The 13,871-nt window shown below is 45.1% G+C and overlaps 1 protein-coding gene across 4 annotated transcripts in view; it reads left to right on the forward strand.

Annotated features, from left to right (window-relative positions):
- The first annotated feature begins 298 nt into the window (after positions 1-298).
- Positions 299-13,871, forward strand: part of RPAP3 (RNA polymerase II associated protein 3) — a 35,268-nt gene continuing 21,695 nt past the window's right edge. The window contains exons 1-7 of one of the 4 annotated variants that reach the window (XM_075551831.1): positions 299-395; positions 3,332-3,490; positions 4,550-4,690; positions 7,435-7,557; positions 8,635-8,762; positions 12,320-12,441; positions 13,470-13,540. In XM_075551831.1, the coding sequence (XP_075407946.1) occupies positions 3,338-3,490; positions 4,550-4,690; positions 7,435-7,557; positions 8,635-8,762; positions 12,320-12,441; positions 13,470-13,540 (738 nt within the window). In that variant the 5' untranslated portion in view covers positions 299-395; positions 3,332-3,337. Of the gene's footprint in view, positions 396-489; positions 718-2,680; positions 2,769-3,331; positions 3,491-4,549; positions 4,691-7,434; positions 7,558-8,634; positions 8,763-12,319; positions 12,442-13,469; positions 13,541-13,871 lie in introns of those variants that run through there. The other 3 variants (XM_075551830.1, XM_075551832.1, XM_075551833.1) reach the window with 3 other exon arrangements.

Raw genomic sequence — 13,871 nt, forward strand, 5'->3', positions numbered from 1 at the left:
TGGCGGCATGAGGAAGGCCGAGAACCCCTGGACCAAGGCTTTCTAGTCCCCTGAAGTGACCGTCTCAGAAACTCACAGGGGCGGTTCTACCCTGTCCTCTAAGGTCGCTGAGTCGGAATCCACTCCATGGCGGTGCACTTGGTTTGCTTGGAGTCGGATCACGTGAAGACCTATGCCTTGGCAAAGCGTCACATTCATTCTGCAGCGCGCAGAATTTCTCCCACGGGCCCGGGGCTGCGCAGCTGACCCTCTGCGCATGCTCGTGGCCTCGGGGCGGGGCTAAGGCTCGCAGGGGCTTGTGGGAAGCCGGGGGGCGGGGCTCGGCGCGATAGCTGCGCGGCTGAGGAAGCGGCGGCGTGGTTGGTGGCGGCCCGCGGAGGTGTGCGGAGTTTCTGGTGCTCGGGGAGCTCGGGGTGCTCGGGGTGCTCGGGGAGCCTCGGAGGCCCGCGGGCGGTTTAGCGGGAGGAAGGGGCGCCGCCGTGAAGTGGGGAGGGCCCGGTGGGCGGCGCTGTGGGCGGCGCCGCGGTGTCCAGGGCAGCGGCGTCGGGGAGCGCGCTCCCGGGAGGGCTCCGCTCGGCGCGGCCCAGGCCTGCACGCTCTGCGCTGCTGTGAAGTGGGCAGTTGGCGGTGGTCGGGACAGCCTGTCGGCCTGGCCGAGGGGAGCTCGGTGGGGCCCGATCCCCTTTTGACTGGAGCCCGCGGCTCGCCCGGATCCTGGTATGAAACTGACATCCCCAAGCGCTCGCTGTTTGTTACACCTTACCTGGACCCGGCCCCCGGTCCCCGTTCCCATCGCAGGTTCCGCCCCACCTGCGGGAAAGGTGAAATGAAGCGGGGCACGCCCGCGACCTTGAACATCTCGGGATTTTGCTGCGTTAGTTTTTAAATAATCTATGCAAACAGGATCGGAATCATCTGGGACTGTAGCGCATCGCCAACGTAGCTACTTCCCGAAAGAAGCTTAAACCGCATAGTTGTGGCACCTGGAGATCTGAGATCTGCCTCTGCATCCCATGTCTTCCACCTCCCCGATTCTTAACTCTGTGAGGTCTTTGTAATGTCTCAGAGGAACCCTTTCCCTCAGCGCCAGCTTAGCGCGGTATACCCTCATCTTCTTGGGAATTCTGCCCCATCATTTTCTTTTTTTACATCTTCTAAGCTGCTCACTGCTTGGCTCATTTTATTTCCATTTTCTTGTTTTCTGTCCCATTAAAACTTTCAGTAATCTTTGTATGTGTGCAATAGCACCTGGTGTTGGATACTGCTCACCTTGAATTGCCTGGGACCACACACCCTAGTCTTCCCTTCCAACTCCTTAGTTGCCTCTGATGTTTTCTATGTTGCCATCTCTCTCTGTTCCTTAAATATTAATGTCCTCCATCTCCCTTCCGCAATACGCACACTGATGAGCAGCTCCAAATTCGCTTGGCTGGGGCAACCCCATTTGTATTTCCAGCCCTATATAATGAACGCCCCATAAACAAGCAAACACCAAACCTGTTGTGGTCTAGGAAATTCCTACTCAGAACAGCCCTATAGGATCCCCACGGTTGTAAGTCTTTATAGAAACAGACTGCTACATCTTTCTCCCCAGAGGGGGCCGGCAGGTTTGAACTGCTGACCCTTTGTTTAGAAGCCAGCTGCTTTAACCACTGTACCACCAAGCTCCTTATTGTCCCAAACCTGCTCATTCAACATGTACCAAACGGAAATAATAAATCCTTCCATGTGCCCTCCAACCCTGAACACGTTTTTCCTTTTAACTTGTATTTCTTGACTCAGAATGCCATTGCTAATCTTCCTATGTTCTCAGGACTCTGCTCTCTCAATTCCTCAGTATACTCAGTCTTCAAGTCCTTTTTGTTTGTTTGTGTTTTAGATTCCACTGTAACTCTTTATTATACAAGACAGTTTAGTGTTTTCTTTTTTGTTATTAATCATTGGGAGCTCTTAAAGATATTATAACAATCCATAATTCAATTAGATCAAGTATAATTGTATAATTGCTGCCACCATCAGTTACAAAACATTTTATTCTGGACTCTGATTATCAGCTCCCCTTTATTCTGTCGCTACCGCCCAGGAACCCTTATTATTATATATTTATTTATTTGGTCTTATCTTACACCATCCAACGTGTCCGTTCACCTACAATTCTGTTATTTGTTCCCCTTGAGTGCATGTCTTTTTTGTGTGTCTTAATGCTTTCAGCAGATAGGCCAGACTTCATGCCTTGGCATTCCAACCTCTGTTCCATATCCATGTCGTTTAGTTTTATTTTCCATCATTTTCCTTCACCTGACCCATCTCATACTGCCTTCCCACTTTTTAAACATGTAACTAACTTCCCTTTTTGAGATTCTTTCTTTGAATGCAACACGCGTCTGACTTATACTTACTTGTCCTTTGTGGTCAGTTACATTCCATCTGTACATGCGGTACTTGTGTGTACAGTCCGTGGTAATTTGTGTGTGTGTCCCTGCAACTAGGAGCATTTATGGGAGTCACAGTTGGGAAGGTCTGTACTGGCGTCTCGTGGGTAGAGGTCAGGGGTATTGCTACCTGTCCTACAGTATAGAGGGTGGCTTCCTAAAACAAAGAACTAGCTAGTACAGACTGTCAGTAGTACTGGGGTTGGAGACCTGCTTAGTGTCCTATTGGTTACTCAGTATTTTGATTATTTCCAGACGGATCTTGTCTTACTTGTTTTTGCATCCCTAACTCTTGACGCCGATGACATAGTGGAAGCTCAAAAAGAGTTGAAAAAGGTAGAGCAAAAGAGGTCATGACCCAAACTCATTTCCTTACTGCCATTGAGTTGATTCCAATACATCAGGCTCACAGGGCAGAGCAGAGCTGCTCTCAGGGGTTTCCGAGGGCGTGAGTCTTTCGGGGACCAGTGCTTCATCTATTTCCTGGCGTGGCTGGTTGGTTCAAACTGCTGATCCTATGGTTGGAGCACAGTGCGTAACCAACTACCTACACTACCAGGACTCCGTAAAAGAGCCAACTAGAGTATTCTTACTGGCTAATCAGCAGGACTGCTACTGGCTGGTTTTACTGATTATGTCCCCAATGCTTTTCACTCGGGATGGATGCGCGCACCATCTGCATGCCTTATCAGTCAAAAGTTTACTGACTTACCTAAAAAATCACAGTGCTGACATTTTCTTTCTTCAGCCTAACATTAGGATTTTTGCTATCCATATATCTTGGCCATGTATTACGTGGTGAAGTTATTATTTAAGCTAGGTAAACCGGAAGAGTAAACGAGATTCTTTGACTTATTGCTTATTAAAGGCTGATTGTTGAATTGTTCAAAACTCTGCAGGCCACGATGACGTCAACAAGTAAAGCAATTGAATTACAACTACAAGTGAAGCAAAATGCAGAAGAACTACAGGACTTTATGAAGGATTTGGAAAACTGGGAAAAAGACATTAAACAAAAGGATACGGAGCTAAGAAGGCAGAACGGTGTTCTTGAAGCGGTAAATATCCAGTTTCACATTTAGCAAAGCTATTTCTTTTCAAATGAAGCATCATCTCTTAAAATGTTTTGTGAAAACAGAAATTGAGTGGTTTTATTGCAAACGTTTTTTATAAAATTCTACTTTTTTAAAGAAAACTTTGTAGTAATGGTATTAATGATAAGACATTGTAAGGCTTTACAATGTTGAAAGAAATACAATGTAACATCACTCAAAGACACATGAGTACCATTATGAAAAGTGGAGGTATCTGTAGCATATGAGGGGGCTTCAAAAAGTTAAGGGAAATGGAATCGACCCATTTGTATGTTAACCTACAGTGCCCAAAGCCATTGTCATGCCACTGAGTAGACTGACTCACAGCTGCTGTGTAGAACAGGCCCATGACGTTTCCAAGGCTGTAGATCCTCAGAGGAGCCACGTCTCTGTAGTCAAGTAGCTGGCAGGTTTGAACCATTGACCTTTTGGTCAGCAGTCCAGTCTTTAACCACTTCCCCCACCAGGACGCCTTTAACAGGAAACTGCAGACAGCACCTAGGCTCAAGCAAATGTCTGTTAAGAGAGTCATTTAACTATGGATACACTTCACATACTATACATGTGGAGGCAAATTTTGTTAAGTGCAAGCAGGATGTTTGTATAATTATTACAGGTGCTGAGGCTTGCTTTTGTTCTACTATTCTTTATACTAAAGCTGAAGATCGCTAGTACTTGACTTTTAACCGAAGGGTTGTGTGGTAATTACATAATCTGGTGTCAACGCAGGTTGTAAATTAAATTTGTAATTAGAATTTCTAGAGAATACATTTATTGAGACTGACCAGTTTACACCATTCATCAAAAGATGAATTGAACTTTTCAAGCATAAATTACCACTTTTAGTGAGGATGGTAAAATTATATTTGTAAGTATTTGAAAATTAACTTAAAAAATCAGTTAATTCTTGCTTGGAAATAGTTTTGTGAGAAATGTAAACATTACTAGTTATATGAAAACATATTAAACACTCAAAACTGTGTGTGTGTGTGTGTGTGTGTGTTTCCCTTTTACCTGCTCCAGAGTTTACCTCCTATTCGAAATGGGAATTTTAGAAAAAAGAAGAAAAGCAAACCCAAAGAGTCTTCTAAAAAAACCAAAGAAGAAAACACCAAAAACAGGATCAGATCCTATGATTACGAGGGGTGGGCAAAACTCGATGTGGTAAGTGAATCACGTTCTTCTTCCGATGTAAATAACACTTTCTTGTGGTAGTCAGTAGTTATAGGTCAATGACAAACAACAGAGATTCCGTGTGACCTGGTTTCTTCTTGGTAGACTGTGTCTTGTGGAATAAAGGCCTCATTATCTGGCTCTTAAATGAGCTCCATGGTCTTTTTCTCCTCCATTTCATTAGCGGTGGCTAAAATAGTCAGGGTTCCTCAGAGGAAGGCCCAGTGTGCTCTTCGCCCACTGCCTCCCAGGGGTTACATTTTACACAGATTCCCCGCATTTACTTGGCCTGCCACCACCTTTTCAGGAGAATAACAGCTCAGCACCCCCTTGGCAGTTTGAAACTTTGTGCTCGAGCCCAGATCCCCATTTTGGGAAGCACTGCTGTCTGTAGCATAATGTCAGAACAAAGAAGTTGAAGGTGGGTCCACGTGTCCGTTTCCCTGTGCGGTTTCCTGTACAGTCGCACCCACCCCTTTCCTTTCCCACCCCCCTAACTCATGAACAGCCAAGACGCTAAGATCCAGAATGGTTCTGGGTCTTCTTTGGTGAGAGTATCTTGGCGTTTAGTTTTAGGGCAGCAGCTGTGTGACAGTAACAGTAGGATCTGTCTTGATCCCACAAAGATGGCCTTTGTGTCTGTGTACTCACTAAAGCTTTGTCTGTGGGGCTTGAAAATTTGCCCCCAAACAAACAATGTAAGTCCTTGGTTCCTTAATTCACATGATCAAAATCTATTTTGTGCTTTGTAAATCTAATCCATTGCTTCTGTCTTGCACTGACAGTGTATTCCTAAGTACGTACCCACCCCGTTGTACCTCCCGCTTCCTTACTGATAGACACACCGTGTACGCGGTAAAGTGTGTACTTAACGAACTGGTCTGGTCTCTTTGTGTTAGAACGTTGTCACATTTCATTCTGTGTCTTAATGTTCATTGAAAAGAACTACATGGACTTCATCTTTTTTTGAACAACAATTTTTTCTTACAAAACTAATTTGAAATCGTATGTCATTTGTTAAAATGCAAACAGACTGCTGTTTATAAGTGGTTTGAGATTTTAAGGGAGTGTTAATGAACTTTAATGCTTACTGGATTTTTAGAAAATACCTTGCTGAAATTATTCTCTTACCACATATGACTAACGAAAAAAGACATGATTTAAAGAAACGGTGAGGTGGCCCCTGAGCTGATTACAGTGAAAGTGTTAGAATGGATGTGTGGTGACAGTAGTACCGTCAGACCTGGTCTCGGTTCCGGAAGGCTGAGAACCAGGATCAGCCCATGGCGGCGGATCTACTATGAGGTGGAGGTCTCACATAGCTCCTCCCCGCAGCCTTCTTTCCCCGCTGACTCCAGCTCGCCCTCCCACGGCTCTCTGGGCGTCTCTGCTGGAATGGGCAATTCATGGCAATGGCCACCCAGAACTCTCACATTTATATTGTACAGTTCCCAGACACGCACCCAGCCCATTGTGCCTACCTACTCGCTTACTGATAGACACAATATCTGTTTACCATGCTTACAATTAAGTGGTTGCTTAAGGAAGGAACAGTGTATAACTCTGGAGGAGGGTCAGCAAATTACAACTCGGGATCAGGAAGCAGGCCGTCAAAGTCTTAAATGTGCCCCTGAAGGGGGAGCACACCCCTCCGTTCTTTCCTGCAGGCAGCTCTCTCATTTCCTCTGAGTTGTGCACACAGTCCACCCTGCTCCGAGTGTATGCCCGTCTTAGCTCTCTCAGTCTCTGTAGGACAGGCTTGTGGGGCTCTTCACACCCCTTCTGAGCATCCCTCAAGACAGGCCTCTGACTTTGACCTCCGTGCCATTGGCTTCTCCATGACTGATGAGCCAGCTAGCCAGCACATCAGTGTTCCTTCTCTTAGCTGCATACCCAGAACTGGGTGTCTGCCGTTAGCACCTACTGCCACGGGCCCCAGCCAGCCCTGGCATTGCTGACCAACACAGCCTCCCGCACCCCCCCTGAAGCAGTCTCCTGACCCCGTCTCTATCTGCTCTCCTCGCCTCTCTTCTCCTTTCAGCATCTCCTTTTCTGTTTCTCCTCTTCCTGTCTGTCTACCTCTGGGGGGTTGGGTGCATCTAAGAATTCTGTTATTCAGTTTTGCTTAAGGGAAAAGTAGGTGATTGCGCCTAATTTATACTCAAACTCAACTATTAGTGAGTTGATTCTGACTCATCGTGACCCTGTGGGACAGAGGAGAAATGTGTCTGTGGGCTTAAGAGTAAAGGCCTTGTGCTCCCATGGAATCACTGATCGTTTTGGTTTATGCTAATATAGAGTGGTTGTGACCATCAGGAGCTAATACTCTCTATAAGCAGTTGTTGGTGTCATTTCAATATAAAGGGAAAAAGCTTTTAGAGAACCCCTTTCTTTGCTGTTGGGGGTTTTTACATTGTTGTCAGCTACTGTGAAATTGACCCATGCTCCTGGTGACTGTGTGCACAGCAGAAGGGAATTCGCCTACTCCTAATCAATGGCTAGTGTCTGGAAATAGATCTCCAGGCTGTTCTTCCTAGTGTGTTGGGAACCCACGCTGTCTTCCGGTCTTGGAAAGGCACAGGGGCAGTTCTACCCATCTTACAGTGTCGCCGTGCGTCAGAATCGACCCTTTGGCAGTGAGTTTGTAGGTCGTTAGGCCGTCACAAGCTCCTTTGAGTGTACTTTTTCCTTTTGAATGTGCTTTGAAATTATGCATATTCTACTCATGATTCCAGGACAGTATCCTTGATGAGCTTGACAAGGAAGACAGTACCCACGATTCTGGGTCTCAAGAATCGGAGTCGGAAGAAGATGGGATTCATGTTGATTCACAGAAGGCGCTTGCTCTGAAAGAAAAGGTATTCTCTCTCAAGCTCCTTCTGATAAGCAGGATACATAGAAAACCCCGAGGACCCTGACCTTTCTCGAGCGTGGCAGTGACAGTGTTCAGAGGTCATACTGCTACTTGTGTATCCCTGTGAGGAGGCAGTGTTGCCTAATGGGTCCACGCGCCCGGGAACCAGAGAGCCTGTGCCCCAGTTGTCTCAGCTGTCGAGTGAGGTTAATAATAGTGCTGCATCTGTGAGGTGAGACTGTTGTGTGTAAAGTGCTTAGACTGTACCAGCCACAGTACCAGCTAGAGTGAAGTAACTGGAGATCAACAAGAGACTCTGGGCAGGCCAGCTTTCCGTGTCATGTCAACATATCCAGTCCTCTAGTTACCTTCTGTAACACTCGGAGCTCCCTCAGCGATGCCCCATTATCAAGTCAGCTCTCTTGCTGTACAGAAAGTGAAAACTCTTTTCATCTTAAACTTCTCTTCATGCCTTTAGGTGGTTGCATTTGTGTGGGTTAATATTGTCTATAAAAAGTATACTAGGGGACAATGAATGTACAAATGTGCTTTACACGATTGATGTATGTATGGATTGTGATAAGAGTTGTATGAGCCCCTAATAAAAATAAAAATTAAGCTGCGATCTATTGAAAGTCAGCCCTCGACACAAGGGTTTGTAAAACCAAAAAAGAAAGAATACAAAAAAAAAAAAAATAAATAAAAAAATAAATAAAAATTAAAACCGTATATTCCAGTTATTCAATATTGAGAAAGTAGCTGCGTAGTGTATCAAAGCATTCCCATTAGAATTTTATGTCATAATGTCAGTACTCTGGATGGATGGAGGGATTGTGATAAGTTGTACAATAAAATGATTTTTAAAGTATGCTAGGTATTCCACCCTTTTGTTTTTCCTGTCAGAGCGCTCAGTTCGTGACTGCATGGTGAATGTCACCACTTGAAAAAGGCTCTGGCTGAATTTCCTTTCCTTTCCTGTTGTCCTTGAAGACACAGAGAATGAGCTAGGAAGATGAATAATATTGAGGGAAAATGACTGGCATTTAGTGCCAGTATCTAGCTGACACATCTGCTTTTTCAGGGCAACCAATTCTTCAAACAAGGGAAATATGATGAAGCAATTGAATGCTACACCAAAGGCATGACTGCTGATCCGTACAATCCTGTGCTGCCAACCAACAGAGCCTCCGCGTACTTCAGACTGAAAAAGTAAGGTGTTCCCATGATGTGTGTGGGGAGGGTCTAAGGACATGGAGACTGGCTTAAAACAGAAAAAAGCAAAGTTGAATTTTTTTCTTCAGTGTAAATCCTGGCATTATTTCCAATTACACTGGATTATATGAAACAAGTGATTTACCAATTCTTTCTTTTAATCGTTTTATTAGGGGCTCATACAACTCTTATCACAATCCATACATACATCAGTTGTGTAAAGCACATTTGTACATTCATTGCCCTCATCATTCTCAAACATTTGCTCTCCACCCAAGCCCCTGGGATCAGCTCCTCATTTTTCCCCCTCCCTCCCCGCTCCCCCTCCCTCACGAATCCTTGGTAATTTATAAATTATTATTTTGTCATATCTTGACCCTTCTGACGTCTCCCTTCACCCACTTTTCTGTTGTCCGTCCCCCAGGGAGGAGGTCACATGTAGATCCTTGTAATCGGTTCCCCCTTTCCAACCCATCCTCCCTCTACGTTCCCTCTACTCACTCCACTGGTCCTGAAGGGATCATCCTCCCTGGATTCCCTGTGTTTCCAGTTCCTATCTGTACCAGTGTACGTCATCTGGTCTAGCCAGATTTGTAAGGTAGAATTGGAATCATGATAGTGGGCTGGGAGGAAGCATTTAGGAACTAGAGGAAAGTTGTATTTTTCATCATTGCTACATCGTACCCTGACTGGCTTGTCTCCTCCCCGGGACCCTTCTTTCTGTAAGGGGATATACAGTGGCCTAAAAATGGGCTTTGGGTCTCCTCTCTGCACTCCTCCCACTTCATTCTCTATGGTAAGGTTTTTTGTTCTGATGATGCCTGATACCTGATCCCTTTGACACCTCTTGATTGCACAGGCTGGTGTGCTTCTTCCATGTGGGCTTTGTTGCTTCTGAGCTAGATGGCCACTTGTTTACCTTCAAGCCTCTATGACCCCAGATGCTATATCTTTTGTTAGTTGGGCACCATCAGCTTTTTTCGCCACATTTGCTATGCCCTTTGCCTCCCAGCTCTTTCCTCTATTTCCCTTGACTTTCCTCCTGTCCCACTATCATACTCAGTCCCCACCAGGGCAGCAATTCCTCTTGGTTACATTACCCTTGATCATGCCCTACCAGGCCTCCCACACCCTCCTCACCACCGATTTGGATCACTTGTTCCCTTATCCCTGGGTTTGTTAAGAACACTACCTTTTCCACACGGAACTGTCAGTCCCATTGTTTTCTCCTCCAGATTGTTCATCCAGCCTATCTTATTTAGAAGACCTGCAGAGATAATACCATGCACAAAAACAAGACAGCAAAACCAAGCAACAATATACAACAACAACATACCAATGACAAAAAACAAAACAAAGCACAAGAAAGGAAAGCTTGTAGTTAGTTCAAGGATTGTTTGTTGGTCTTCAGGAGTGTTTTCCAGTCCAGTCTTTTGGGGCACCGCACCCTGGCCCCAAAGTCCACCTTCAGCATTCACTGGGGACCTTGCTGCTCCATTCCCTTGCTGTTCTGTTGCCGCCCCCCCGCCCTAGTGTTTTGCCTTGGTGTGGCGTGACCAGATCGGGTGCAGTTCCCATACAGTGTCTCCGGTGTTGTCCCCTGTAGGGCTATGGGTCAGTGAGGGGCGTCATGTCTCATAGTGGGGCCAGCCATGTGGTCCTCTCTGTGGACTGGCTGCTCTACTCAGGAACATCATCCTCAAGGCCTGGTGGGCCAGGATGTGATCCACTCTCTCCTCCCCCTTCATCTGCTCCCCTGTGCTCTGATCAGATATGTCCTTCCCCTAGAGCTACAGATTCAATGCTGTCCTTTGAAATAAATTCTTCTGGGGAGAGGGGCAGGTGTCCCCATAGTTGGGATTGGGACTGACCCCTCAGGCCTCTCTATTGGTTCCCTGCTTCATGCTGGTATGTTGCATTCACATCTTGGAGCACTGGGTTGAAGTCTGGTCCCTCGTTCCCTGTGGAGATATAAACAATACCCTCCCCTTGGGTGGGTTAGTGCCGTGTGTCCCTGCGACCCAGTTCTTTATTATTATTATTATTTTCCTTTCCCGACCTCCTTTTTAGTTGTCTATCATGTGTGTCCTTGAATTTGGTCTGGTCCCTGCCATATTACCTGGTGCTCACCCCAGGAATGTTTGTATACAGTAGCTTTTTCCCCATGTTCCTTTTGCATTTTTTTTAAAAGCTTACCTCAGCGGACTCGTGTTGTACTTGTCCTTTTGTGCTTGACTTATTTCCCTTAGCATGATTTCCTCCAGTTCTTCCCATGCAGTGATGTGCTTCATACGTTCATCACTGAAAAGCAAAGTTTTTTATGATGAGATGGGTGGGAAAGATGAAAAATATGTTGTTTTTCTTTTCAACTGTCCATGAACTCCCTCCCTTGTCCTGAGCTGTTCTTGGATGGCTCATGCACTGAAGCGTCACTCTTCCAAAAACTACATAGCAGTGCTGTTCATCAGGTCACAGGTGAAGAGACAAGCAGAAGGGTGAACATTTTTAGGAATGAGTAGCCTGCATTAATGTGGTAAACCACTTCTCCACTGTAAATCTAGAGACCTTTCATTATAGTCTATGTGAAATATGTTCCACTTTTGGTGTTTGTTTCTTTCTAAGTCATACTGACCCTTTAAATCAGCAGTTCTCAACCTGGGGGTCACGACCCCTTTAGGGGTTAAATGACCCTTTCACAGGGGTCACCCGATACATAACAGTAGCAAAATTATAGTTATGAAGTAATAGCAAAAATAACTTTATGGTTGGGGTGGGGTCACCACAACATGAGGAACTGTATTAAAGGGTCGTGGCATTAGGAAGGTTGAGAACCACTGCGTTAAATACATTAAACGCATTAGCAATCATGTACTGTGGTTCATCACTTGAAACAAATGTACCACAGTAATGTAAGATAGCGAGAGGACTCTTCTCAAGGGGTGGTGTAATGTCAACTCTACTCTGCTTACGTTTTCTGTAAATAACACACACACACACACACACACACACACACTCTCTCTCTCTCTCTCTCTCTCTCTCTCTCTCTCTCTCTCTCTCTCTCTCTCTCTCTCTCTCTCATGACCAAAAGGAATAAAGAGGGCATTGAACTAGAAATGGAATTGAGTTCTACACAAACATGGGATCACCATGAGTTAAGTGGACTTGAGGCTCTGGTCTTTTAACAATACAACAGAATGTTAGGTCCAATCCTCCTCCCAACCGAGTCCAAATGAATGCTTTTCATGGGCCTAACTAAATGAAACCCAAACCAAACCCACCGCCTCCTAGCAACATTATATAATAGGGTTACTGAGACGAAATCTTCATGGAAGCAGGTAGCCTTTTTCTCTTGTGAAACGCCTGGGGGATTTGAACCCCAGACCTTGTGATTATTGGTCCAGTGCCTAGCCCACATTGCCACCAGAGGTCCTTTCACGACATATTGGGAGGTGGAGAACATGCCATCAGTTGGGAATGGTTAGGGATTTCAGAAAATAAATTTTGGTTTAATAATTACTTTTTATTAGCACAATTTTAATTCTGTTTAATTGCAGATTTGCTGTTGCTGAGTCTGACTGTAATTTAGCAATTGCCTTGAATCGGAGTTACACAAAGGCTTATGCCAGACGAGGGGCTGCTCGGTTTGCTCTGCAAAAGTTAGAGGAGGCCAAAAAAGGTACTGGTATTCTCCAGGCCATCCTTTCCCGACAAATCCTCCAAACGGCCATGTGTTGGCCTGCTAACTGCGAGGTTAGCCATTAAAGGGGGCCCTCGCTTTGCTCCTAGGAAGAGTTCCTGTTTCAGAACCCCCAGGAGCAGCTCTGCCCTGCCCTGCCCTGTAGAGTCTCTGAGGTGGACTTGACTGGATGGTAGTGAGTTTGGTTTTGTGTTTATTCACAATCCGTGAAGCACTGGTCTGAGGTGGTTCCAAGCTACCAGCCGCTCACTGGGTGAACGCGAGGCTCTTTGCTTCTGTGGGAATTATAAGGAGCACTTCTTCTCAGGCCCGGTGCTGTGAGGTGGCATCAACGTGATGCTAATGGATTTTCTTGGTTTTAAATGTAGGTACTACTTTCAGAGAGTTTTTTGTATTTGAAGCTTGTTTTTGACATTTAAAAGGCATCTTGATGTTTGGCAAGAATGCATTATTTACCTCCAATCAGACGTGGGTGCAAATTCCCATTTCACCAAAAATTAACAGTATGACCAGAAGAAGTTTGTATCTTCTCTGTGTGTTCACCTCTGTAAAGTGGTTTCTAAAGCACCCTGTGAGACCAGAGGTAATACATGGGAAGATGTCAAGCTCTAGTATATGTTTGTTTTTCATTTGTAAATTCTAAGCTTTGTAACAATCACAGAGCTTGACTAAAGCGGCCACCACATAGGCTTCTGTTGCTTTTTGCTTTATCATGTACCCCTTACGGAAGGCTGCTACGCGCACCACTGTGCCAGCCACGCTGCTGTGCCACTTGTGGTCTAGCAAGTGTCGTCCCTGGGGCTGGTGGAAGAGGCTTGCCATTGGATTCTGAGATGGTACTGTAGGGAGAATGGAGGAGGTCTAGTAGCCTAATGTTAGCATTTATTTCTTATTTCCCCACTCACTCTGCTGTGGGCCAGTTGCCTATTTGTCATATAGAGAAATTCATTATTTTGTGTGTTTCTTAGTATCACTTTCTAAGTAGCTTCATCTTCTAATTTGCTCAGATTTTGAAAAAGTATTGGAATTGGAACCAAATAACTTTGAAGCCTCAAATGAACTCAGGAAAATTAATCAGGTAAGCTCTAGTAATTTAAATGAAATGCATTATTTATGACCTTTATTTGATGTAGGAAAACATGTGGAATTTGCACTACAGGTTATTTTATATTAACACAGATTTTATATTAACACAGGAGTGTTTAGAAGACGAGACTTTGTTCTGCTGTTAAGATTGGCAGTCTTGGAAACCTACAGGGGCAGTTGTATCTTGTCCTACAGGGTCGCTGTGAATTGGCATGGACTCTGACCATGAGTGGGTGTTTTGGAGTGTAGAGTCTTAGTCAAGGCATTTGTAAGCTACTAGTAGTAAATTGGTAAAGATCATCAACTTACATTCTCTTAAAACA

The sequence above is a fragment of the Tenrec ecaudatus genome, chromosome 6 (assembly GCF_050624435.1).
Source record: "Tenrec ecaudatus isolate mTenEca1 chromosome 6, mTenEca1.hap1, whole genome shotgun sequence".
Lineage (NCBI taxonomy): Eukaryota > Metazoa > Chordata > Mammalia > Afrosoricida > Tenrecidae > Tenrec > Tenrec ecaudatus.